The sequence below is a fragment of the Salvia splendens genome, chromosome 13 (assembly GCF_004379255.2).
Source record: "Salvia splendens isolate huo1 chromosome 13, SspV2, whole genome shotgun sequence".
Lineage (NCBI taxonomy): Eukaryota > Viridiplantae > Streptophyta > Magnoliopsida > Lamiales > Lamiaceae > Salvia > Salvia splendens.
The window spans coordinates 2820295-2847713 of NC_056044.1; the positions used below are offsets into that span (position 1 = coordinate 2820295).

Below are 27419 nucleotides of genomic sequence, written 5' to 3' on the forward strand. Positions count from 1 at the left end.
GCGCATGCTCTAAGTAGTACGTATTATTTTTATTTATAGAATTTATTTTAATGTCCTTAATCTCTGGCTTTATTATTGGTACCCATATCAATTCTTTTTGGGAAAATTGTTTTTTAAAGAAATTATCGTGTACGGTTACTATGGTATGAGAATTGAACTACTTAGTTCGAACAAAATAACTAATGAGCACGAATAATATGTTACATATTGTATGTGAATATCGTCAACGAGATCATTCTTATTATATCTATGACTCTATGTAAATTTGTTTTGTTTTATACTATCAGTTTAATTTTAGCACATTAAAATTGATATAATTTGTACAATTAATGATGTACTTGAAATATTATAATATAAAAAATAAAAAAGGTTAACATAATAACATGTGACTTAAATGAGAGCGATGATTACGAATTTTTTAACTTTAATTCATCGAATGAGTTGGATTTTTATAAGAGCATATATAAAATGATATAAACTTGTTGAAGAAGACTAGAAGAGTGAGACAATTTTTTTCTTCAGGTGAAATAATAATTGCTGCCACTTTTGCTAAAAACATTAAATGTTTTTATTGCATTTGAGACTTTTAATTATTAAAGGAACAATCATTTTAAAGCATAACGTTACATGGAAAAATAGCATAAACGTCTCTTCACCTTGAGTCGTGGCATATAGTATGTACAATTAATATAACTTCTCCATAAAATTTCGATTCTAGATATATTTCTCTCATTGTTTAGAAATTATTGTCATAGCATTTGTCAGTTATGGAGCATATGTCCTTGTTTGATGTTTATTATTTTTCTTTTTGTATAAGTCCAATAATATCTAACCCGTAGGTATTACTACAAATATCTATTGGGACAGAAAAATAAATTATGAGTACATCCAAAAAAGGAAAACAATTTATGTTACAAGTAATTTATAAGTTAGGTTTAACATAAGTTACACAATAACATATCCCTGAGAGTTGCGAAAGTATAAGAGGCGTGATTTATATAATTTGGGGACTTAATAATGACACCCCACTTATTTGGTTTGGACTCCTCTAATTCCACTTTTGTTTGAAGCCAAGGACAACCCAAGATATGTTTGGGTACTAAAATATAATACTTCAACCGATTATTTTTAGGCAGGTCTTGTATAATTGACTCATCTCATTCTTAAACGCTTTTATTACTCACAATTATAAATAGAAGACGTTATTTTAATAGTATTTCTATTTTTGAAAAAATGAATCCACCTTGCTTGATGTAACACACTATTAAAGAAAAGTGAGTCATTTTAATTGAGACAAAAAAAATATTTTTTAACTACTATTTTAAATATTCATATCCAAGAAAAATATAATGTCATAAATAATGAGACGATTGAAAAATTAATTAAGAGATGGGTGAATGTGTGTGGGAGAGTGGAAATATGCAAAGAGGAGACAAAGTGGGAAGTCGTCGGCTCAGTTTGGGAGACAATAAACCTACTTTTCCAACCTCTTTGCCGCATTCTGATTGCGACATCTAAATATAGTTATATTTAACATAAAAATATATATACTACTATTAGGGGTGGTCTGGTACGGTATACCGTACTTTAAGTGTCATACTGTATAATCCTATAAATATAACATAAATATTATATATATAGGTATATGGTTGTGATCAATTGACATTTTTGGGCCTAATTGAGAATTAAGATGCATTATCAGTCACTCATTTTTTCATAATGAGTGGTCTAGAAAATGCCATATAGATTTTATTTTTGAATTAATTTATTACAAAAGGGTAGAATGGTCCCCTTGATTGCCGTCAGATGCAGCGGGGTTCATCTCCAAAAACCCAAACTTGAAATCCTCAATTTTCACCTAGACGATCACCCAATTTTCACCCAGATGCTGCTGGCCGGCGAGAGCGGCGTCACCCACATAGACCACTTCGACGCCTCCAAATTCCCTACGCAGTTCGGCGGCCAGATCGGGGGCTTCCACGCGGAGGGCTACATCGACGGCAAGAGCGATCGGAGGCTGGACGATTGCCTGCGGTACTGCATTGTTGCCGGGAAGAAGGCACTAGAGAGCGCGGATCTCGGCGGCGAGAGGCTGGACAAGGTAAATTGGCGATCTCCGGTGCTCGATTCGGTTTCGGTTTTGGGAATTGCGGTTTTAATTGGGCGTTTTCTGGTTCGATTCTGCTTGGTTGTGTTTTGAGTGCATGTTAGATTCGTTCATGAATAGTTGATTGATTGAATTAGATGAATGCTGATCGAATTGCTTAGCATCATTGATTGAAATTTGAATTGGAAGGCGGAGACCGTAGAAATCCGATTCAAATGCAGCTCAAGGCGGAGGAGGAAGGCGACGGCGGCGGAGGCAGAGCGACAGCGAAATAGCAAGCGCCGAAGGATTGAGAATCGATGAGCTTGAGTGAGAAGGCGGTGGGGCTGTATGTCGGCGAGAAAGGGCTGCTGTTTTGGCTCAACAAATTCGCCTACGCTTCCATCTTCATCGTGATTGGGGGATGGATTCTCTTCTGGTTTGTGGGTCCCGCTTTGAACTTGTAGATGGATTTATGAAATACGTAGATGAATTTGAGAAGGCGATTTATTTGACGTCCAACAATCACGATTAATTTGTGAAATATATGGATGTAGTTTTTAATTCGATTGTGTTGCTGGAATTTGTGAGTTGTTTAGATAAGGTGTTTGTGATATTGCCTAAAATATTATTGTTGACATAAATTATATAAGTTGTTGACATGAAAATGTTTGTTGTTGAGTACGAAAACAATGTCAATTATATATATAATCCATGTCAACTACATATAAAATTTATATCAACTACACACATGTAATGTCAACTATATGTACAATCCATGTCAATTACATATATACAATTGTCAACTACATATATACAATGTCAATTATATGTAAAATGTCAATACATAATTTATACGTAAAATGTTGTTGTTGACATTAATTATATGCAAAACGTTGCTGTTGACTTTAATTATATAGGTCGTTGACATGAAAATGTTTATTCTCGACATGAATTATATAGCTCGTTGACACAAAAACGTTTGTTGTTGACATGAATTATATAGGCCGTTGACATAATTTTTATGAAAAATGTTGTTGACATAAATTATATGTAAAACATTGTTGCTGACATTAATTATATGTAAAACGTTGTTGTTGACATAAATAATATAGGTCGTTGACATCAAAATATTTGTTGTTGACATTAATTATTTGTAAAATGTTGCTTTTGACATAATAGTTGACATAAATAACGTTTGTTGTTGACATCGTAGTTGACATAAATAACATTTGCTGTTGACATCGCAGTTGACATAATGTCTCCGTAGTTGACATCTCGTGAAAATGACAATTATGCCCCCTAGTTGATATAGTGGCTGAAAATGCATCTTAGTTCTCAATTAGGCCAAAAAATTTCAACCTAACAAGGCCCGGTATATATATATTTATATATTTAATAATCAACGGTATACCGAAGCGTCGGTATTTTTGGTATTTTTTCGGTACGATAAGTCCGGTATTTCGGTATAATTGTCCACCACTGACTACTACTATTAAATATAGTTATAGTTAATATTTGTTGGAAACAAATGTGGAGGTAATTGGTCCGGATCCCGATGGGGAGTCCGCGCGAGTATGTGAGCTAGAGGCTGGTGTCGTGCACATAATTTTTTGATTCATTTCTTTTGTTATTTTTGTTGAATTTGTCCGAAATCATTTTTTGCCCTTACCATATTGATGAGAATGAAGAGCCATTATTAGCGATTGGAGGACTATTAGGCAGCTGAGATTAGAGAAATAATTAATGAAAAATTCTTGCAAAAAGATTAATTTGGAAAAAAAAAAAGAAATGTCAAACATAGGAATAGAAAATAAAAGAATAAAAGTCCAACTTTTAGTTTTGTGATGATTGGGCGAATTTTTGATGGTAATAAATGCAGGTAATAAATATAGATCACGACACAGAAAGTTACGTGGTTCGATTTACTGAGGTAAATCTACGTCCACGGGAAGAAAGGAGGGCAAATTTGTATTGCTTGATCTGGATTACAGCTTACAATACTGACTTGCTATATGAGATTCGATATCTAGAGAGCTTAACCTTGTCTATCTGATCTAAGTTCTATTTATACATGTGAACCAAGATCGTGGCTTCCAGGTTGACAACTGCTTCATACCACTAAATAGATCGTGGGTGTAGTGGAGGTCGTGGAGGTCCTGCTGGGTCCACTATCCAAGATCGTGGCTTGCAGGTTGACAACTGCTTCATACCACTAAATAGATCGTGGGTGTAGTGGAGGTCGTGGAGGTCCTGCATGGGTCCACTATCTCCTTGTTCGGTCGAATACTGAGACCGAACTGCTGAACTTTGCCGATCAGCTTTGGCCGATCTGAGAGTAGAGCTTGATTGGTTCTTTTGCCGATCTGAGAGTAGAGCTTGATTGGTTGGCTTTTACCGAGCTGTAGGCTGCGACCGAACTCTTTGGTTGTGCCGAACCGAACTGAACTCTTTGGTCGTGCCGAACTGATACTCTTTCTTGGGTTTTGGGCTAATGGGTCGTCACTGCTATTGGGCTCGCCATTAGGGTTTAGTTGTTTAGTTCGTACCCCATCACTACCCCCCCCCGAAAAGCGAAGTGAATCACTTCGGCATTTTTGAATAGGTGGCTCAACTTTAGCAACCGTGGACAGTAGAATAGTCCTTTGTAATAGCGTAACGCCTTCTCGTAGGGCAGCGGAGTTGTATGCCGAACAAGACTTAATAAATGAATTTTTTTTTTTTTTTTTTTTTCATTTCGCTTCTATCACTGCGTACTTACAGTTCAGCGATTTTATTTCGCTTCTATCACTGCGTACTTACAGTTCAGCGATTTTTTATTTCATTTATTGTACTCGTCCTCGGTCTTATGAAGTAAACTTCTTTGACCGGGCTCGTCCTCGGTCTTATGAAGTAAACTTCTTTGACCAGACTCGTCTTTGGTCTTATGAAGTGAACTTCTTTGACCGGACTCGTCCTTGGTCTTATGAAGTAAACTTCCTTGACCGGACTTAGTCCTCGGTCTTATGAAATAAACTTCTTTGACCGGACTTGGTTTGTGTCCTAATTTGACGAGTTTTATCGCTTGGATCGGACTTTCCCTTTGTTAACCGAAGTGGTCTTATGAAGTAAAATCTTCTTTGACCGGACTTGGTTTGTGTCCTAATTTGGCGAGTTTTATCGCTTGGATCGGACTTTCCCTTTGTCCTAATTTGGCGAGTTTTATCGATCGGATCGGACTTTCCCTTTGTCCTAATTTGGCGAGTTTTATCGCTCGGATCGGACTTTCCCTTTTTGCAGTTCGTTTCAGACGAACTGCTTGTTTCTTAAGCTGAATTGTGGAGTCTTGTATCTTCCTGAGAAGCTTGGACTCACAATTGTCTTTAATACATGTTCTAAAAAGGGGATCAGCCTTTAAAGAACAAGATACCTCAGTAACATTTGTAAGAGACGACACGCACATAGAGAGACAACGCACATAAAGACAAATAAAAAAGACGAAAAAGGTTTTAAACAAGTAAAAAACAAAGAAAGCACATACCCCTAGGACCGAACTAGACACAAGACTGACTGACCGGACTGTCTCTTACAAATGGAACTTCTTGAGGTTGGAAATGTGCCATGTTCGGGGTACTTGTTCTCCTGACATGTGAGTCAATTTATAAGACCCTTTGCCGAGGACTTCTGACACCCGATATGGACCTTCCCATGTGGGTTCGAGTTTGCCCAGCTTTTCTGCTCGGCTTACTTCATTGTTTCTCAAGACGAGATCTCCCACTTGAAATTGCAGCTTTTTCACCCTTTGGTTATAATACCGGGCTACTTGCTCCTTGTACTTGGCTGCTTTTATGCAGGCCAATTCTCTTCTTTCTTCGGCAAGATCTAGTTCGGCTCTCAGTCCGTCCTCATTCAGTTCTGCTGAGAAATTAAGAGTTCGGGGACTGGGTATGCCGATCTCAACCGGAATCACGGCTTCAGTGCCGTACACCAGACTGTACGGAGTTTCACCGTTTGAGGTTTTTGGTGTAGTTCGGTAAGACCATAGGACTTGAGGAAGATTTTCTACCCATTGTCCTTTGGCTTGTTCTAACCGAGCTTTTAACCCTTTCACCAGAATACGGTTTGTTACTTCCGTTTGTCCGTTTGCTTGTGGGTGAGAGACCGAAGTGAACCGCTGTTGAATATTCAGCTCTTGGCACCAATTCTTGAATGTCTTGTCGGTGAACTGAGTCCCATTATCCGAAATGAGGATATGGGGTATGCCAAATCGGCAAACTATGTTCTTCCAGACAAAATCCAATGCCTTCGAGCTCGTTATCGTAGCTAATGGTTCAGCCTCCACCCACTTCGTGAAGTAATCCACGGCAACGATAAGGAATTTCATTTGCCGAGGAGCTTGTGGTAGTGGTCCTACTATGTCTATGCCCCATTGCATAAAAGGCCAAGGGCTTTGCATAGCACATAGATCGGTCTGCGGCATCCTTGGGATATTTGCATGGATTTGGCACTTCGTACATGTCTTGACGAGCTGCACTGCTTCTTGTACCAAAGTTGGCCAATAATATCCCCATCTCAGAACTTTTTTAGCTAAAGCTCTAGCTCCGATGTGGCTACCGCAAGATCCTTCATGAACTTCTCTAAGGATGTAGTCCGTCTCTTCTGGTCCTACACATCGCAATAACGGTTGAAGGTAGGACTTTCTGTATAGGACTCCTTCATGAAGTTCATACCGAAGTGCTCGGCATGTGATTTTCCGAGCTTCTCTCTTATCCTCGGGCAGTTGTCCTTGATCTAGATACTGTAAGATCGGCGTCATCCAGTTCGGCGAGCTGGTTACTGAATGTACCTCAGCTTCATCAATGCTTCGGTGTAGTAATTCCTCCACCTTTGAGCTCGGATATGAGGCCAACTTACTTAAAGTATCTGCTCGGCTGTTTTCCGCTCTGGGAATGCGGATTATCCGAAAATAAGAGAAACTTCGGCTAATGCTTTGCGCTTTGTCCAAGTATTTTTTCATCCTCTCATCTCGGGCTTCACTTGTACCCAGCATGTGATTCACTATGACTTGTGAATCACAATGGATTTTGAGAGATTTGACAAATAGACTTTGCGCTAATTGAAGTCCGGCAAGGAGGGCTTCGTATTCGGCTTCGTTATTAGTAGTTGGGAATAAGAACCGAAGTGAATAAGTTACCTCGTGTCCGTCGGGAGCGATAAGTAGAATACCAGCTCCACTTCCCGTCTTATTCGAAGCTCCATCTACGAATCCACTCCAGCAGTCCGGCGGTTCTACTTCGGATTCCTGGGGCTGTGTTAGTTCGTCATTGGCAGGATTTTTCTGTTCGGCAATAACAGGGATTGCTTGATCGAACTTTGCCTCTGCAAGAAAATCTGCCAAGGCTTGTCCCTTGATGGCTTTCCGAGGTAGATATTCTATTGAGTGTTCTCCCAGCTCTATGGCCCACTTGGCAATTCTGCCTGATGCTTCAGGCTTAGTCAAAACTTGCCGAAGTGGAAGATCGGTTAAGACGCATATCTTGTGAGCATAGAAATATGGCCGCAGTCTCCTTGCTGCATTTACTAATGCCAGAGCAATTTTTTCCAGAGGTTGATACCTTGTTTCTGGACCTCTTAATGCTCGGCTTGTAAAGTAGATGGGAAGCTGCTTTAGGCCTTCTTCTCGTACAAGCACCGCGCTAATGGTTTGATCTGATGCCGCTAAGTATAAGAATATCACTTCGGCATCTGTTGGAGCAGAGAGAATAGGAAGCTCGGCTAAATAACTTTTGAGCTCGTCAAAAGCCTTTTTCTGCTCGACTCCCCACTCAAACTTTGGTGCCTTCTTCAACACATTGAAGAACGGCATTTGCTTTTCGGCTGCTTGGGAAAGGAATCTATTCAGTGCGGCTAGACATCCAGTTAGCCTTTGCACATCATGTATGGACTTCGGCGTTGCCATGTTCTGAACAACTTGAACTTTTAGCGGATTTGCCTCGAGTCCTTCCTTTGAAACCCAACAACCTAGAAACTTTCCCGAATCTACCAAAAAGGTACATTTTTGGGGATTGAGTTTGAGGTTGGCTTTTCGGAGCACGTCGAGAGTGGACTTGAGATTGTCTTCGTACTCCGAAGTGCTTCTGCTTTTAACGACTATGTCGTCAACATACACTTCAACCTCTTTTCCGATTAGGTGCCGAAATAGCTTGTCAATCATCCTTTGATATGTGGCTCCGGCATTCTTTAAACCGAATGGCATCTTTTTGTAAGCAAAAATGCCGAAGTCAGTAATGAAAGCCGTTTTTGAAGCATCACTCTCATCCATTAAAACTTGTTCACTTCAAATAACACATCCGCTTTTAGTAATTGGCGGACTTCGTCATGGATGACTTGACTTCTTTCTGCCGCAAAGAGTCTTTGCTTCTGCTTTATAGGCCGGACTGAAGGATCAATATTTAACCGATGTGTAATTACCTCGGGGGGCACTCCGGTCATGTCCAACGGCGACCACGCAAAGACGTCTTTGTACTCTTTGAGGAGCTGGATGGTCTTTTCCCGGAGTAGAGGTGTTCCCGCGAAACCGATCTTCACCGTTCTGGATGGATCATCTTCATATAACCGAACTTCCATCGAGTTCGGCTCCGGTGTGACTTCGGTCATTTCGCCTGCCTCTGACTCCGGCTGCTGTGATTGCTATGCTTGATGGTGCCGATCTGATTGCTCGGCACTTTTAAGCGCAATCTGCAAACACTCTTTTGCTCTCTTTTGATCACCTCGGATGACCGCTATCCCTCCTTTAGTGGGGATCTTGATGGTGAGGTGATAAGTAGAGCAAATGGCCTGAACTGTGTTGAGCCAGTCTCTTCCCAGTATAATGTTGTACGGGGACTGAGCTTTTACCACAAAGAACTCGATCATCGTACTGGAGCTTGTAGGCGCTCTTCCCACCGTAATCGGAAGGCTGATAATACCTTCAGGGCGGGTGTCCTCCTGGGCGAAACTTTTCAGAGGAAGCGGAGCCGGACTGAGCCGAGCTGGATCCACTTCCAGTTTATCGAAACATTCTTTAAAAAGAATGCTAACTGACGCTCCTGTATCCACGAACACTCTGTGGATCAGTTTGTTTGCCACTCCGGCTTGAATGACAATGGCGTCTTGATGAGGAGAGATGGCCGGGACGGGATCGGCATCTGAAAATGTAATCACTTCGTCCTGCTTCAGCCTTTTATGCGTTGGCTCCTCTCGATTGAAGCCTCTGCGCTCTGACTTCAGGGACGATTTAGTCTTCCCGGCTGGGAGAGCGTCAATAGTCTGGATTACTCCATCATATTGCGGCTCGTCATCGTCTTCGGGATCCTGTTGCCTTTTCGGATCCTGAGGAGCACAGTTCGCACCTCTCTGCTTCTTGTTCTTTTTCGGCTGCTTGCTTTGGTATTTTTTTAACGTCCCTGTTTTCACAAGAACATCAATACCTGCAGCCAAATGTCGGCACTCCTCGGTATCGTGACCGTGGTCTTGATGGAAGGAGCAATAATTATTCTGACTTCGGCGCGCGGCCGATTTCGTCATCCGCTTTGGCTTTTCGAACATATCGGAATGCAGTTCGAAAATTTCCGCTCTCGACTTGTTCAATGGTACGAACTGAGCGGGCGGTTTCTCAAGATCGAGACGTGGTCCCAATCTGCCTTGTACCGGTGCCCTTTGAATTCTTTCAAAAGGAGTTCGGCGAGGAAGCCTCTGATCGCTATGATCGGGCTTCTTTTTGTCTCCTCTAAATGAGCTGTCTAAAGACCGTTTTCGACGGTCTGCCTCATCGGCACGAGAAAACTGGTCCGCAATGTCCCACATCTCTTGAGCTGTTTGCGGACTGCATTCAACGAGCTTCCTGTAGAGAGCTCCTGGCAGTATTCCATTTTGGAATGCCAAAATGACAAGTAGATCATTGAGATCATCTACTTGTAGGCATTCCTTGTGGAACCTCGTCATGAAGTCGCTAATTTTTTCATCGCGACCTTGACGAATAGAAAGCAGCTGAGCCGAAGTGATTCGGGCTTCCGCTTTCTGGAAGAATCTCCTATGAAAAGCATCCATTAGATCTCTGTAAGATCTAATGCTGCCTTGAGGGAGGCTATCAAACCACCTCCTTGCGTTCCCGATGAGCAGCTCGGGAAACAGCTTACACATGTGAACCTCATTGAGACCTTGGTTCGCCATATTATACTGATAGCGTCCCAAGAAATCATGAGGATCCACTAACCCGTCATAAGTCATTGACGGAGTTCGGTAATTCTGCGGCAACGGAGTTCGGGTGATATCATCCGAGAATGGAGTCTTCAGCGCTCCATACATGGCGAACCCGACATCTCTTCGGTATGGTGGAGATGGAGTTCTCCTGTGATTCCGGTAACGAGGAGGAAGAGGAACATGTCGGTGGTGAGGATTCTTTCTCCGGGGAGATGCGACACTACTGCGGTAGTGACTTTCATGTCTGGATGGAGAGGGAGAATCCGCCGTTTTCGTCTCCGGCTTTTGGCCTGTTTGCAGGAATGTTAAGAATTCATCCTGCTTCTCGGCTAAAAACAACTTGACAGCCTCGTTCAAATCGGGCTGCTGGGAAGACTCGGTGCGACGACTTCTGGAGTGGCTTGTTCCTTCACCGTGAGGACTGGAGACAGATTTCTCACGAGGCTGTTTTCCAGACCTACGGGCTGGACTAGCTTCCTCATGGTTACCACGGACGGAAGCACGGGTATTATGTGATCTGGTATGCATTTTTTTGGTGGAAGAGGATCAAAAACTCGCTTTTATCACAGATTTGGTTCTCTGGTTCCCACAGACGGCGCCAGTGATGATTGGGCGAATTTTTGATGGTAATAAATGCAGGTAATAAATATAGATCACGACACAGAAAGTTACGTGGTTCGATTTACTGAGGTAAATCTACGTCCACGGGAAGAAAGGAGGGCAAATTTGTATTGCTTGATCTGGATTACAGCTTACAATACTGACTTGCTATATGAGATTCGATATCTAGAGAGCTTAACCTTGTCTATCTGATCTAAGTTCTATTTATACATGTGAACCAAGATCGTGGCTTCCAGGTTGACAACTGCTTCATACCACTAAATAGATCGTGGGTGTAGTGGAGGTCGTGGAGGTCCTGCTGGGTCCACTATCCAAGATCGTGGCTTGCAGGTTGACAACTGCTTCATACCACTAAATAGATCGTGGGTGTAGTGGAGGTCGTGGAGGTCCTGCATGGGTCCACTATCTCCTTGTTCGGTCGAATACTGAGACCGAACTGCTGAACTTTGCCGATCAGCTTTGGCCGATCTGAGAGTAGAGCTTGATTGGTTCTTTTGCCGATCTGAGAGTAGAGCTTGATTGGTTGGCTTTTACCGAGCTGTAGGCTGCGACCGAACTCTTTGGTTGTGCCGAACCGAACTGAACTCTTTGGTCGTGCCGAACTGATACTCTTTCTTGGGTTTTGGGCTAATGGGCCGTCACTGCTATTGGGCTCGCCATTAGGGTTTAGTTGTTTAGTTCGTACCCCATCATTTTGGTTTTGCATGGTTTTGTAGTTTATGGTGTTAGTATGTTGTTTTGTGTTTTTGCTAATTTTTCTCTAGTGCTTTTGGTTTTATTGGGGATGTCCTCAATCTTTCAAGGGCTCGTAGAATGTTGTTTTTGCCTATGCGTTTAGATGGGGTTTGTTTGTTTTTTTTTTTTTGTTTTTGGCAGAGTTTATTGGTTAATTTGTTAAACTATTACTCACTATCTTTGATAGATTGAGCGTATTTTTTATTATATCAAAAAATCTTTCATGTGTTCTTTTTTAAATGTTTAACTATTAAGGGTACATGCATATCAATATTAGGGACCCAACTATTATTATCGCATCGCCTCTATCTTTTAATACTGATGACAACATTTCGTATTGTATTCAACTCATGATTTTTGTTTTTTTGACTTGACATTGTTTTTAGCTAACATGTAAATAAAGTTATATGCATTTAATATAATTAGTAGGGATCCATGGAAACAAAAGCTAGTAATCCAAGACAAGTTCAAAATCTTTTACAATATGCCAAGTTAAAACTCATATAATCCCTTGACATAAAAAGTTGAGCAACAAAAACGATAATTTATGTATATGAATCGGTCATCATAGCTTGCATGCTCCCACCCTTGAACATTAAATGATGCTTAACAAAAATGATATGACACACATTAGCTTTTGTTGGGAAATTGTCATAATCACAATGCATCATCTTCCACATTATGATGCTATAATCATGTTGCCTCTTTGCTCCTAAGCAATCGTGCTGTCATCATCATTGTCATGGCCAAGGCATGCCCATCCACCCATCATGGGATGCCACTTCATCACATACACCACATTTTGGCGTACATTCTTGGTTGAAAATGTCACATTATACCTTCTCACTCTTCACTAATGGAGAAACACATGCTTATATGTCTTAGGTAGGGGTGGGTAGGTACGGTATATCTTACCGAAATCACCATACCGTATACCTTACCGTAAATACGGTATGCGAAAAAATCATACATTTACCTTACCAAAGTTTTCGGTATACCTTATTTTCGGTATGACGAATTTCCATATCGATACCGTACCTCATTTTCGGTATACCATACCGAAGTTCGGTATACCTGACTTTCAACATCAATTAAAATAGAAAATTAGAGTTTTTAGAATAGTATTTATATTTTATAATTTTAAAAATAAATTAAATATAATTTATTCATAATTATATTTATATTTCACAATAGATTTTATAATTTAAAAATATATAAAATATATTTTATATATAATTGTGCTTATATTTTTGTGGTATATACCTTAATTTACGGTATATACCGAATTTCGGTATGCAGCGGTATACCGCGGTATTTGAAAATCCATACCGTTACCTTACCGAAATTTTTCGGTAAGGTATCATACCGTACCGAAAGTCACGGTATACCAAAAATTCGGTATTTTCGATATTTTTTCGGTACGATAAGGCCGGTATTTCGGTATTTCGGTATTTTTCCCCAGCCCTAGTCTTAGGTGGTTTTATTTGTCACCTAAGGAATGGATTCATTCTTCCAAAATTATTTATTTTTAAGAATAATTGTTTCATATTTTATTTTTCATCTATTTGAAATTAATTGTCTCATTAATTAAGCTTTCAGTAATTTTGATAAATGAATACCACATTTCACTAACTCAATTCACTTATATTTTTCTGAAACTAAAATATGATTCACTTCCTGAGTTCCACTATTTTATTGCACACGTACACTTTTTTTTTTACATTTCTTAACATACAAGTTGAGTCAAAGTAAGATAATTATTCACTAGAGTGTGTTCTTGAGTTTTAGGCAAGATGTAATCAGAAATTTGTTTTGGGATATATGAGCTATATTTGATCAATTTCCAGTTTGAAATTTCGAAATAATAATTTTCCTATATCTCGTTGTGTTGATATTGATTTTTACAAAACGATTCACACAAGATACTTAATATTCAACAATGTTATATGAACAAAAAAGTAAACTCCATAGGTGCTTATAATAACAAATAAGTAAAATATTAAAAGCATTTACTACTATCTTTGAGCTGCGTACAACTCCAATCAACGGTTAAAACTAATAAGTTATAAACCGATTAATCATAAAAAACGACGAAATATGAATTAAATGTTTTTGTAAATGACCTTGATAGCTAGAGTTGGTCGACCATGTCTATTGGAGACATTTGTCTCAATTTGATTAGCTATTTGAATTTTGTTTGGATATTGAGATAAATTTAAGTAATGTTTTATATTCTGTCCCATTTAAGATTACTACGGTTTTCTTTTGGTCTATCCAAAACAACAACATTACTTACATCATTCAAATATTTTCATGTCTTTTTTCCCTGTATGTGTGTTTTCTCGTTTTGGAATAAAAATGCAAAATATAAAGGCATAAATCTCATAATCCAACACAAACCATCCCAAATGTAATTGCATTTAAATGAAGGTACAAAAAAAACTAATAAAAATCAATATCTATCACTGAAATATAATGACGACAATAAAAAAGGTCAATAAACAAATATTAAGGAAAATTTGCGGCGCAACTGATGCAATACAATGATGGAACGCACGAGCGTCGAAGTAATATAGAAGTAGAATAATTGATCCAACCCATTTCCAGTACCCACGGAAAAACCGAATATTGCAAATATTTGTGAGACAATTCTTGTCAATGATCAATTTTTGAAGAGACGTAGCATTATCGATGATGTATAAAATCATTTCCCGTTCTGACTTAGATTTCGAATATCCCAAAATTTCCAAATACTTTTCAGACAAATCACACCTACGACGATGGTCATATGTTTTTGCATCGAATTCAACTTCCCCAGTCGTGTCCGACATCTTCCAGGGTACAAACTACCAACAAATATTATAACATGATCAAATATAATGACTATTGCATCAACATATATATATATATATACCTAAATTAATACTTACCTTTATTACGAGTTTTTCTAATGAAGTACATGCTTCAACCCAACGACAAGCATATCGTGAAACATAATAGTAGTCATGAATGGTCGTCTTATCTATCACCAATTCTAGATGTTTTATATTTACGAATTGAAGCCATGAATTATTCAACAACTCAAGATTCAACTGCAAATTAATATCACATGCATTAATATTTGGAAAAAACGTCAAAAAAAAAAACATCATTACCTTGCACAGATCTGAAGATGAATAGTACGCATATGAGAGGCGCAGTAGTTGGAGTTGGTCGCGTATGCAATATGGCATTTGGGAAATGAACTCAACCTGAGTTCGACTATAACGACTGTCTCTAAGATTGAGTTTCGTAAGCTTCGGGATATTACTAAGTTGCACACTACATTCTCTTCTGCATTCAAAGCATGTCAGAGAAACCAAACTAATAGCGTTGCGAATCACCATGGATCTAATTCCCGAAAGAAAAGACAAGTTCAAACGCTTCAGTTTGGAGGGGCCAACTATTGCCACATTTTCCAACTTGCTACAATTTTTAACTGTCAAACATTCTAGAATAGGACAATTGGAGACCACAAACTGAAAGTATTGATCAGTCATTTCAATGCTAATTAGAGATAGATCTTTAAGACATTCAAGACCATTCCTATCCGGAAGTCTATGAAATGTAAGACGGCCTGGTGAAATATGAATCATTTCGGCTTTCCTAGTTAGGGCAAACTCGAAGTACCTCTCAATCTCATAAAACACACCACATCTATGAAGGTCAAACGTAAACTCTTTTATCCGACTGCCTCTATGTGAATTCAAGACATGATTGACTACTCTATCTAGGTCATACTGACTCCTGTAAATGATTCGATCCATTTCACCGATTGCATATTTTGTGAAATTGAGATGGGTGTTGTAGGCATGAAGATGTCGCCAACGAGATGAAAGTATACTAGTAGAAGTCGCTTCATGGATTGTTAATCGAGAGATTATAGATACGAGAATATCACTCGGCAAATCGGTGATTCTATCTTCATGCATCATCTGCAGTTCACACATGATAATAAATCTTTCCACTCGATATTCAATGTAATATCATTACAAAATTGCAACATGTTAAAGTTCATATAATGCTTACCCCACGAGGCTTTGATCTATCCAAGAAGAATGGGAAAAACGTGATAATAAGTGATTCGATCCTCGCCGGCAGCTCCAAGATGACTATGGAAAATATATATGCCTATAAAAAATTGTGCCCTAGACTTATACTCCTAAAATATAAATATATATTTGAGCATATCTAGTTGTTTTGCTATTGGGATATATATTATAAATAAATAATGTGATTTGATTAATATTGATTTTCTGGGCCTAAGCTGAGACATTGATTTAATCTCAAATCTAATTAAGAAATGCGAATAAGAGAGAAACTAAGTAAAATCAAATTATAATTATCACGTTGGTTCAGCTAGTACAATTTTATTTTTCCATCAGAATGAATCCGAATCCAATTTCTCTTCTTTGAGTTTTTATCCATGTTGCAATGAAGAGTTTCTTTTCTTCTATTATCATAATATTAAAATATAGTCTTTGGGAGAACATGGTATATATGTGATCAACACATAATTAATTTTAAAAGCACAATGCAAAACGAAAAAGAAATAGTAGGTTATTATAAGAGAACACCCAAGGTCATTGTTACCTCGTAGTTTCATTATACGGATTTTAAATTGACTAGTTCAATTTTAGATTGCTTAATTCATCTTAAAATCCAATTTTTTTATAATGAACTAAGATCAAAGTAATAATGACACAAAATAAGAATAATATACATAAAGAGTGAACAATAAAAACCTCAAAAACACTCATTTGAATTCATTCACCGATGCTTTATTCACTACAAACATACACATGCACATACAATATAGCATCATCAAATTTATACTATATGTTACTTTTACTTTACATAAATAGATAATTCAAGTCCAAAATTCAAGAGCCCCACTGGATGTGGATTATCTGGTTTGAGGAGCTCATACTCTATAGTCCGAGTTGCGAAATCTATGCCTCCTTTGGTCTCAACATCATAGCTTATCACCATGTTTTTGTAAAGCTTCAAAACATCTCCTTCAATCACTTTGAATTTTACTTGTTTCTTCTCATCATTTACTTCTATAACTTGTTTTGATCTTTGCTCTTTCCCATCTGCGTGTATCGAGATTAAGACAAATCATAAGTTTTTATTCTTTACTAATTGTCATTTAAATGATAGTACTAACTTATTGAAAACCACGTGAATTTCAACTGATACCACATTATTTAAATACAAAAATCAGCAGGAGAGAGTTTTGGTTCTCTTGATATCACACAACATCGATGAAAATTAAATATCACATACCAAGTCACAATCCAAAGATATGCCTTATTCCCCCAATTTGAAACTCAAGTATTGACAGGGCAAACCAAAGTTTGTGATTTTCAAAACAGCAAGCAAACCCGTGTTAATAACAGTTCGAAAACGGAATGACTTTGTACCTTTCAAACAACATGAACTTGAAGGCGATCATCTCCCAAACTATGCCGATCCTTTTGAATCATATTGGCTGAGCGCAATAGAGAGTTGTTCTGCCCATCCAATTCAATCAATTCGAGTGAGGGAACTTGTCCAATATCGTTTGGGACCTCTAACAAACGCAAACAACACCGCAACAACAAAGACCTGAGTTTTGGGAAATGAGAGGTTTGAGTTAACCAATTCTCCAGATTGGATTCGTCAATCAGCAGATAGGTAAGCTGAGAGAATCCTCCTTCACTCGTTTCCCACGTGTCGCCAGTGCAAGCGTGCTTTCTTAGCTTAAGCACTTGAAGATTAGGCAACAAGCCAACAGTTCTCATATCATCCCAGCCAAGTCTCACACTACTCAAACTCAACTTGTGCAATGTTGGAGGAAAAGCACACCTCATGCTCTTCAGCTGTTCTCGAAAAGACCAATCCATCTCTATCTTGAGAGTTTCAAGATTCTGCAGATATATAAGACTGTGGAGCTCATAATCCTCCACCATGTCTCTACAGCTATAGAACAGAGTCAGCTTTTTCAAATTTGGTACCATTTTGAGGTTCTCTCTCGAGCATATGAAATTTACTACTCTAGAAAGCGTCTGCAGGTTCACCAGAGCAGAAGTCACGTAGCTGTGAGTGGGTAACTTGAAAGAAGATACGAGGAGATGCCTCAATTGTGGCATTCTCCAAATCCCATCTGGAAATTCGGCAAAGATACTGTCACTTTCCCTTGGACAAATGATCAAGGTTTGAAGATTTACAAGGTTTGAAATGGCTTTCGAAATACTGAACCCACAATAAAACGCTAGGTATCTGAGATGACAAAGCTCAAATACTCCCTTTGGCAAATCATAGTGGCGAGCATTTGACAAATCCAGTATTCTCAGCAGTCTAACATTTCCCATCGACAATCTAAACCCTGGCTGACTCTTCGACATGTATAACATCAAAGTTCGGATAGTAGAGCCATACGCACCTTTCAGGAAATTAGGACATTTATAGAACTCATCAATACGGCAACTCACACGACCGCAGCATGACTTCAGTTCCTTAAGCCAGTTACTACTGCGAAATCCGCTATCAACACGAAAACTGAAACTATCTACACGGCCTTGCTTTACGCACAAATCAAACATGAAAAAATCTTCTATTTCGATACTCTTGATTCTGCCATTAGACTTTCTACTGCAGACCGAAACAAGATTTCTCCGAACAAGATCCTGCACATACTCTTCCCCTGTCTCTTCAACACTTTTACATTCAGTTTCATTCAGAAAACCCTCAGCAGCCCATATTTTAACAAGTTTCGAAACATGTATCTTCCGACAGATTCCCAAGTATAACAAACACGGCCTTAAATGATGAGGCAAGTATGTATAACCTAGGGATAGTATACGAGAATGTCTGTTACCATAGTCAAACGCAGCAAACCTGATGTTTTCTGAAATATCTTCCCACGCAGCTTCAGTTGGGTCAGCAGCAGCGAGTACTCCACAAACCACCTCAATAAGCCATGGAACCCATCTGCAGCTTCTGGCAATCATCTTCCCGGCAGACACCAATTGAGAAGGACAAGGATCCCCTTTGAATATCTTTTCTTCAAGCAGGTTCCAAGCATTATCCTCATCCATAAAACTCATCTTGTGAAAAAGATCTACAAACTTAGAACCTATAAACAATCTCGTGGTTAACAATATTCGACTTCCATTCCCTTCTTTGGGCAAAATCCCTAATTTTGCCCTATCTCTGAAATCCCTAATATCATCAAGCACAATGAGATACCTCTTCCCCCTTACATTCTCCAATAAAGTTTGCGTCAGTTCATCCTCATCATTAGATGAACTCTCGACATTCATGGATCGGAGAAGGTCTCGAATCACTCGCGGCCGATCGTATTCGCTGGATACTGTGGCCCAAGCGCGGACGTCAAAATGCTCAGCAATTGATGGATCATTGTAAGCGCTTCTGGCAAGAGTGGTTTTCCCCACGCCTTCCTCTCCGTAAATTGCGATCGTTTCCGTCCACCCTTCACGGAGTCGAGAAATTATTTCGATTAGCTCGTCGTCGGGACCATCCACGCGTCTCTCGCCTTTTAATTCGTCAACGATCGACTGGATTTGCTCTGTTGCTCTTTTCAGCTCATTAAAACCGTAAGGGTGTTGATGTCTCATCTGTTCAAGCTTAGATCTCGACGATCCAGCACTCGATTCGAGCAATGAATCAGTTAATTGAAGCTCGATGATCCTTTCTGCCATGTATGTCGCCTCGTTGATGATTTCTTCCCAGGGGTTGGTTTTGTGTGGGAATTCATCGAAAAACGATTGCAGGAAAACAGAGTGTTTATGAAGGGAGGTGATTGCGTCTTTCAATTGAGGGGAAATGGAATTTTGATGATAATCAAGGAAGATATCTATGGTCTGTGAGAGTGAAACAACTGCAGCATATGCCATTCCTTCTCAGAATTTGACTGAAATGATGTGAAAATGAACAAAAAAAGAGTTCTGGTTTTTATCAAGAGACTGAAACCAAATTATGAAGGAGATTAATCAATATAATAAATAGCATTAAATATGCATTAAATTAAATGAGACTGACAACAGTTAATTTAATTAATTAATAAAGTAAAAGACGGTGCCTAAAATTTAAATATCATTATTACGTAATGATTTGAACATTTGAACCAAATATCATTTCTTTATATAATAAAATATTATTTCCTCTCTGTTAATTAAAATAATTCAATTACATTTAAATTCATCTAAAATTTCGGGTCATTCAATAGATTTGCAGTAAAAATACCTGAAAAGCTATCACCGGCGCATGCTGCTCCACTACTATGCGCCGGCGTGACAGCATACAGTCCATTGAAACAGTTCATGAACCGTAGTGGAATTGTGAGAGGAGGAATCCTCGGGCTGGGCGGAGTGGGTCACCTCGGTGTCATGATAGCGAAGGCGATGGGGCATCACGTGACGATGATAAGCTCCTCTGATAAGAAGAGAGAGGAGGCGATGGAGCATCTTCACGCCGACGCCTATCTAGTCAGCTCTGACGAGGCTGCGATGGCAGAAGCTGTCGACAGCCTCGACTATATCCTTGACACGGTCCCTGCTCTTCATCCCCTCGACATCTACATTTCGCTTCTCAAAGCGCAAGGGAGGATGTTGTTAGTGGTGGCACCTCCTCGCCCACTTGACTTTATCGCTTCGCATCTCATTCTCGGTATGCACTTTTTAAATAAATATGATACGACAACAAAATGATTCGTCAGCAACTTTTGGAAAAGTTTTACCTATGTTTTCATTAAATAAGGACATTTTTCTAGAAAACACTGTGATTAACTTCAAGTAATCTATTTTACCAAACTGCCCTTGTACAGGGAAGAAGGATGGAGGGGAGTTTGATGGGGAGCATGAAGGATATGGAAGAGTTGCTTAATTTGTGGACGGAGAAGGGATTGGTGAGTTTGATCGAGGTGGTGAATGCTGAATATGTTAACGAGGCGTTTGAGAGGATGGAGAGAAACGATGTGAGATACCGATTGTGCTTGATCTAGCTTCATGGACTAACAAACTTCATTGAACTTGTGATGCTTGAATTGTTTGTGTTACGTATGGTTGAAGAATTAGATGTAGTTGGAAATTCTGTTAATGAGCGGCCAGCTCACGTAGCGGTTATAACCGCGTCGGTTGAGAATGGGGAGAGCAGCTACGAGTCAGCCTAATCATACTTAAACCGTGGAGAGCACTCATGCATTCAGAATATAACAACATTCAGAAACAGAGAGAGAATCAATCAAGAGAGATAAAAGAGTTTGAGACTTGTGTAGTTTTCACTTGAGTTCATAGCTTCATTCTTAGTCTTGAGAGTTGTTTAGCTAGTCGAGTTTCTAGCTTGAGTTTGTAACCCTGTTTCGATCTTGATCAATAACACAACCGGCTCAACTTCGTCCGTGGATGTAGACTTACGTCGAACCACGTAATCCTCTTGTTCGTGTGTTTTCTTTACTCCTTTACGTCTTCACAACTTGGCGCCGTCTGTGGGAAAAGGGAATCGAATCCTTTTGTGAGGACGAATGGCCATCTCGCGGTATGAAGCAGAGAAATTCTCGGGGAAGAATGACTTCGGTTTGTGGAGATTGAAGATGAGAGCCATGTTGGTTCAACAAGGGTTGGCAGAGGCCTTGAAAGCGGACTTCTGCAAGAAGGATCCAGAGGCCGATCCTAAAGAAGAGACGAGTGCAGAAGCTGACATCAAAGAGGCTGCCAAGAAGGCAGATCTGATGGAGCGAGCTCATAGCGCCATTATCTTAAACCTTGGCGATAAGGTGCTTCGAGAGGTGGCTAAGGAAACCACTGCAGCTGGTGTGTGGTTAAAGCTCGAGTCGCTCTACATGACTAAATCACTCGCCAACCGATTATACATGAAACAGAGGTTATATTCATACAGAATTGTGGAAGAAAGAGGGATCGGTGAGCAGATTGAAGAGTTCAATAAGGCCATCGACGATCTTGAAAACATAGATGTAAAGATGGATGATGAGGATAAGGCCATCATCCTACTGAATGCGTTGCCAAGAAGTTTTGATCAATTGAAGGATGCCATGCTCTATGGAAGGGAGGCCACCATTTCGTTGGAAGAAGTTCAATCGGCACTGAAATGCAAAGAATTGCAGAGGCTGAACCAAAAGACTGGACCACATGAGCAGCAGGCAGAAAGTTTGAATGTAAAGTCATTCAAGGGCAAGAAGTTTCCAAGGAAGAAAACTGGAGTGCAGAAATTTCAGGATAATCACGCAAAGATGGCGAACGATTCTAAGGAAAAAGAAACCAGATCGTGTCATTATTGCAAGAAGCCCGGCCATATCAAGAAAAACTGTTTTTCATGGAAGAAGAAGCAAGCTGAGGAAGAGAAGGATCAGCACAGCTCTGATTGTGTTGAAGGAATTGAAATAGCTCACATCATGAATGTCATGGATAAGGATGATAGGAGCTCATGGATAATAGACTCAGGTTGCACTTTTCACCTATGTCCAGTCAGAGAATGGTTTGAAGAACTACAAGAAATGGATGGATCCGTATTGCTGGGCAACAATCAGACATGTAAGATTGAAGGCATGGGTAATATCAGATTGAGACTTGCTGATGGGAGTATGAGTATTCTGCAGGAAGTCAGATTCATCCCAGAGATCAAGAGAAATATAATTTCTCTAGGAATGCTGGAAACAAAAGGGTACTCTACCATTTCCAGTAGAGGAATGATGAAGATTGCAAGAAATGGTGTGGTCATTTTCACTGCAACAAGAAGAAATAACCTATATTACATGGAGGCTCAAGTGGTGAGTGGATCCTTAGATTCGGTGCAGACTGCAGATTTGAAAATGTGGCACTCAAGGCTTGGTCATCTAAGTGAAGGAGGCATTAGAGAGCTTGTAAAAAGGGGATTGATCAACATCAGCAATGATCAAGAAAGATTGCAACTGTGTGAAGAATGTGTCCTGAGTAAGAGCAAGAAGTTGCCATATTCAAAGGGACTACACAGCTCAAAGGCTCCATTGGACTATGCCCATTCTGACCTTTGGGGGCCAGCCAATCCAGCAACTATGGGAGGTGGTAGATATTTCTTGTCAATCATAGATGACTTCTCAAGGAAGTTGTGGGTATATGTTATCAAAGAAAAGTCTGATACATTCAAGAATTTCACATTCTGGCATGCTGAAGTTGAAACAGAAAGGGGAAGCTCGTTGAAATATCTCAGAACAGACAACGGGCTGGAGTTTCTCAGCCATGAATTTGAAGATTACTGCAGGAGCAAGGGGATAAGAAGGCACAAAACGATCCCAAGCAACCCCCAACAAAATGGGGTTGCAGAGAGAATGAATAGGACCATATTGGAAAGAGTTAGGTGCATGTTAATCAGTTCTGGAATGCCTAAATCCTTCTGGGGAGAAGCTGTTGCCACAGCAGCAAGGCTGATAAACAAGAGTCCTTCTTCTGCCATAGAGCATGAGACACCAGATGTGAGGTGGTATGGGAGGAAAGGTGATTACTCCAGATTAAGGCCATTCGGGTGTATGGCTTATGCTCATGTAAGGCAAAGCAAACTAGAGCCTAGAGCTCTGAGATGTGCCATGTTGGGATACCAAAGGGGAGTAAAAGGATTTAGACTATGGTGCCTTGAACCTGGAAAGCAGAAAGTGATACTCAGTAGGGATGTGATTTTTGAGGAACACAAGATGCCTTTTCTTGAAAAACAGAAGAACAATGATACTGACAGTAGCAATGATGATGCAAGGGTCCAGGTGGAGCTAGAGCAACCAAGTCCTGAATCTGAATCCAGTGATGGTTTGGATCAGCAAGGACAGCAGGAGACATCACAGGTTCGAGAAGACACAAGTTCTGGAGATGTGGGAGATGGTGGTGTTTCTAGTAGCTCCACAAGGGATGATGGATACCAGTTGGTCAGGGATAGGGCTAGGAGAATTCCTAAGCCTTCTTCAAAATATAGTGAAGCTGAGTATGTTCTGTTTGCCCTTTGTGTGGCAGAAAACATTGAGTATTCCGAGCCAGCAACTTATAGAGAGGCAATGCTCAGTAAAGAAAGAGTGCAGTGGCTGGTGGCAATGAGGGATGAGATTGATTCTCTCATCAGAAATGGTACATGGATTCTTGTTGATGCGGTAGCTGGGCAGAAGCCTATTACTTGCAAATGGGTCTACAAGAAAAAGGTGGAGACAACACCACAGAGATCAAAAATAAGGTTCAAAGCAAGGTTGGTTGCTAGAGGATTCAACCAACAAGAGGGGATCGATTATAATGAGGTTTTTTCCCCGGTTGTAAAGCATAGTTCTATTCGCATTCTTCTTGCAGTGGCCAATCAGAATGGATGGGAATTGCAGCAATTGGATGTTAAGACCGCTTTCCTACATGGGGATTTGGAGGAACGGATCTATATGCAGCAGCCCGAGGGGTTTGTGGATAAGAGGCAGAGTCAGAGAGTATGTTTGCTAAAAAAGAGCATATACGGGTTGAAACAAAGCAGCCGCCAGTGGTATAAGAAATTTGATCAGAACATGCAGAGAATGGGATTCAACAGATGTAAGTACGATAACTGTGTTTATGTCAGAAATAAGGGAAGTGATGCAGTGACATATCTCTTTTTGTACGTTGACGATATGCTCTTAGCCGGACCAAAGAGATCAGAGGTTGAGAAGGTGAAGCTGGAGCTGAAAAGGGCTTTTGAGATGAAGGATCTTGGAGATGCAAGGCGGATTCTTGGTATGTATATTGTAAGAAATAAAGAGAAGAAGCTATTATGGTTGCATCAGCAGGATTACATTGAAAGAGTTGTCCAGAAATTTCAAATGGAGAGAGGAAGGGAGGCATCAACTCCAATATCTCTCAGCTCCAAACTCTCGAAGGATCAGTGTCCAAAGAATGCAGAGGAGGAGAAAGAAATGAGTTTGATTCCTTATGCAAATATAGTAGGAAGCATAATGTACACAATGGTTTGTACTCGGCCTGATGTAGCCCATGCGATCAGCGTAGCTAGCAGGTACATGTCGTATCCGGGAAGAGATCATTGGTTAGCTCTTAAATGGATCTTGAGGTATTTGAAGGGTACTGAGCAATATGGGATTCTTTACAAGGCAAAGAAGTCGGATAGAGAGGATGCTCTAATGGGATATTGTGATTCGGACTTTGCGGCTAACTTGGATAATAGAAAATCTCAAACCGGCTATGTGTTCACGTTATTTGGATCGGCAGTGAGCTGGAAATCAACATTGCAGCCAGTAGTGGCACTCTCGACCACGGAGGCAGAATATATGGCCTTAACTGAAGCAGTCAAAGAAAGCTATTGGCTGAGGGGTATGGTTGAGGAGTTTGGCATAAAACAGAGGTGCGTTAGTGTGTTATGCGACAGCAGCAGTGCTATTTGCTTGACGAAGCATCAAGTCTTTCACGAGAGAACAAAGCACATAGACGTGAAACTTCATTTCATACGAGATGAGATTGAAAAGGGTGGAGTGAAGATAGTGAAAGTCAGCACAGAAGAAAATGCGGCGGACATGCTTACAAAGGCATTACCGACATCCAAGTTCAAATACTGCTTGGAGTTGGTAAATCTCTGCAGACATTAGGTGTATGAATCGATGATGAGAGCTGGTTTGTGTCTGATTCGTTCAACCAAGGTGGAGAATTTGTTACGTATGGTTGAAGAATTAGATGTAGTTGGAAATTCTGTTAATGAGCGGCCAGCTCACGTAGCGGTTATAACCGCGTCGGTTGAGAATGGGGAGAGCAGCTACGAGTCAGCCTAATCATACTTAAACCGTGGAGAGCACTCATGCATTCAGAATATAACAACATTCAGAAACAGAGAGAGAATCAATCAAGAGAGATAAAAGAGTTTGAGACTTGTGTAGTTTTCACTTGAGTTCATAGCTTCATTCTTAGTCTTGAGAGTTGTTTAGCTAGTCGAGTTTCTAGCTTGAGTTTGTAACCCTGTTTCGATCTTGATCAATAACACAACCGGCTCAACTTCGTCCGTGGATGTAGACTTACGTCGAACCACGTAATCCTCTTGTTCGTGTGTTTTCTTTACTCCTTTACGTCTTCACAACTTGGCGCCGTCTGTGGGAAAAGGGAATCGAATCCTTTTGTGAGGACGAATGGCCATCTCGCGGTATGAAGCAGAGAAATTCTCGGGGAAGAATGACTTCGGTTTGTGGAGATTGAAGATGAGAGCCATGTTGGTTCAACAAGGGTTGGCAGAGGCCTTGAAAGCGGACTTCTGCAAGAAGGATCCAGAGGCCGATCCTAAAGAAGAGACGAGTGCAGAAGCTGACATCAAAGAGGCTGCCAAGAAGGCAGATCTGATGGAGCGAGCTCATAGCGCCATTATCTTAAACCTTGGCGATAAGGTGCTTCGAGAGGTGGCTAAGGAAACCACTGCAGCTGGTGTGTGGTTAAAGCTCGAGTCGCTCTACATGACTAAATCACTCGCCAACCGATTATACATGAAACAGAGGTTATATTCATACAGAATTGTGGAAGAAAGAGGGATCGGTGAGCAGATTGAAGAGTTCAATAAGGCCATCGACGATCTTGAAAACATAGATGTAAAGATGGATGATGAGGATAAGGCCATCATCCTACTGAATGCGTTGCCAAGAAGTTTTGATCAATTGAAGGATGCCATGCTCTATGGAAGGGAGGCCACCATTTCGTTGGAAGAAGTTCAATCGGCACTGAAATGCAAAGAATTGCAGAGGCTGAACCAAAAGACTGGACCACATGAGCAGCAGGCAGAAAGTTTGAATGTAAAGTCATTCAAGGGCAAGAAGTTTCCAAGGAAGAAAACTGGAGTGCAGAAATTTCAGGATAATCACGCAAAGATGGCGAACGATTCTAAGGAAAAAGAAACCAGATCGTGTCATTATTGCAAGAAGCCCGGCCATATCAAGAAAAACTGTTTTTCATGGAAGAAGAAGCAAGCTGAGGAAGAGAAGGATCAGCACAGCTCTGATTGTGTTGAAGGAATTGAAATAGCTCACATCATGAATGTCATGGATAAGGATGATAGGAGCTCATGGATAATAGACTCAGGTTGCACTTTTCACCTATGTCCAGTCAGAGAATGGTTTGAAGAACTACAAGAAATGGATGGATCCGTATTGCTGGGCAACAATCAGACATGTAAGATTGAAGGCATGGGTAATATCAGATTGAGACTTGCTGATGGGAGTATGAGTATTCTGCAGGAAGTCAGATTCATCCCAGAGATCAAGAGAAATATAATTTCTCTAGGAATGCTGGAAACAAAAGGGTACTCTACCATTTCCAGTAGAGGAATGATGAAGATTGCAAGAAATGGTGTGGTCATTTTCACTGCAACAAGAAGAAATAACCTATATTACATGGAGGCTCAAGTGGTGAGTGGATCCTTAGATTCGGTGCAGACTGCAGATTTGAAAATGTGGCACTCAAGGCTTGGTCATCTAAGTGAAGGAGGCATTAGAGAGCTTGTAAAAAGGGGATTGATCAACATCAGCAATGATCAAGAAAGATTGCAACTGTGTGAAGAATGTGTCCTGAGTAAGAGCAAGAAGTTGCCATATTCAAAGGGACTACACTGCTCAAAGGCTCCATTGGACTATGCCCATTCTGACCTTTGGGGGCCAGCCAATCCAGCAACTATGGGAGGTGGTAGATATTTCTTGTCAATCATAGATGACTTCTCAAGGAAGTTGTGGGTATATGTTATC

At 40.2% G+C, this 27419-nt stretch overlaps 2 protein-coding genes across 3 annotated transcripts; one reads left to right on the forward strand and one right to left on the reverse strand.

Annotated features, from left to right (window-relative positions):
* Window positions 1-16443: 16443 nt before the first annotated feature.
* On the reverse strand, window positions 16444-20160 carry LOC121762010 (putative late blight resistance protein homolog R1A-10). Of its 2 annotated transcripts, none has more exons than XM_042157737.1 (3): window positions 19952-20160; window positions 17128-19586; window positions 16444-16797 (listed from the first exon to the last, which is right to left on the reverse strand). In XM_042157737.1, the coding sequence occupies exons 1-2, from the start codon at window positions 20028-20030 to the stop codon at window positions 17131-17133; spliced, it is 2535 nt and encodes an 844-aa protein (XP_042013671.1). In that variant the 5' UTR covers window positions 20031-20160; the 3' UTR covers window positions 16444-16797; window positions 17128-17130. The 2 variants fall into 2 exon arrangements, with proteins under 2 accessions (XP_042013671.1, XP_042013672.1); XM_042157738.1 differs by having other exon boundaries at window positions 17128-19619; window positions 19952-20090.
* LOC121762267 (probable cinnamyl alcohol dehydrogenase) lies at window positions 20029-20590 on the forward strand. Its single transcript, XM_042158084.1, has 2 exons — window positions 20029-20374; window positions 20532-20590. Exons 1-2 carry the CDS (start codon window positions 20029-20031, stop codon window positions 20588-20590), a joined length of 405 nt encoding a protein of 134 aa, XP_042014018.1.
* Window positions 20591-27419: the final 6829 nt, after the last annotated feature.

What these genes read in the sequence shown, in the direction of transcription:
- LOC121762267 (XM_042158084.1), top strand. Translation starts at nt 20,029, where the DNA reads ATGAACCGTAGTGGAATTGTGAGAGGAGGAATCCTCGGGCTGGGCGGA. An exon ending in CGCTTCGCATCTCATTCTCG is followed by an intron (nt 20,375 to 20,531) that starts GTATGCACTTTT and finishes GCCCTTGTACAG; the next exon opens with GGAAGAAGGATGGAGGGGAG.
- LOC121762010 (XM_042157737.1), bottom strand. Translation starts at nt 20,030, where the DNA reads ATGAACTGTTTCAATGGACTGTATGCTGTCACGCCGGCGCATAGTAGT. An exon ending in CGCCGGTGATAGCTTTTCAG is followed by an intron (nt 19,587 to 19,951) that starts GTATTTTTACTG and finishes CATATGCTGCAG; the next exon opens with TTGTTTCACTCTCACAGACC.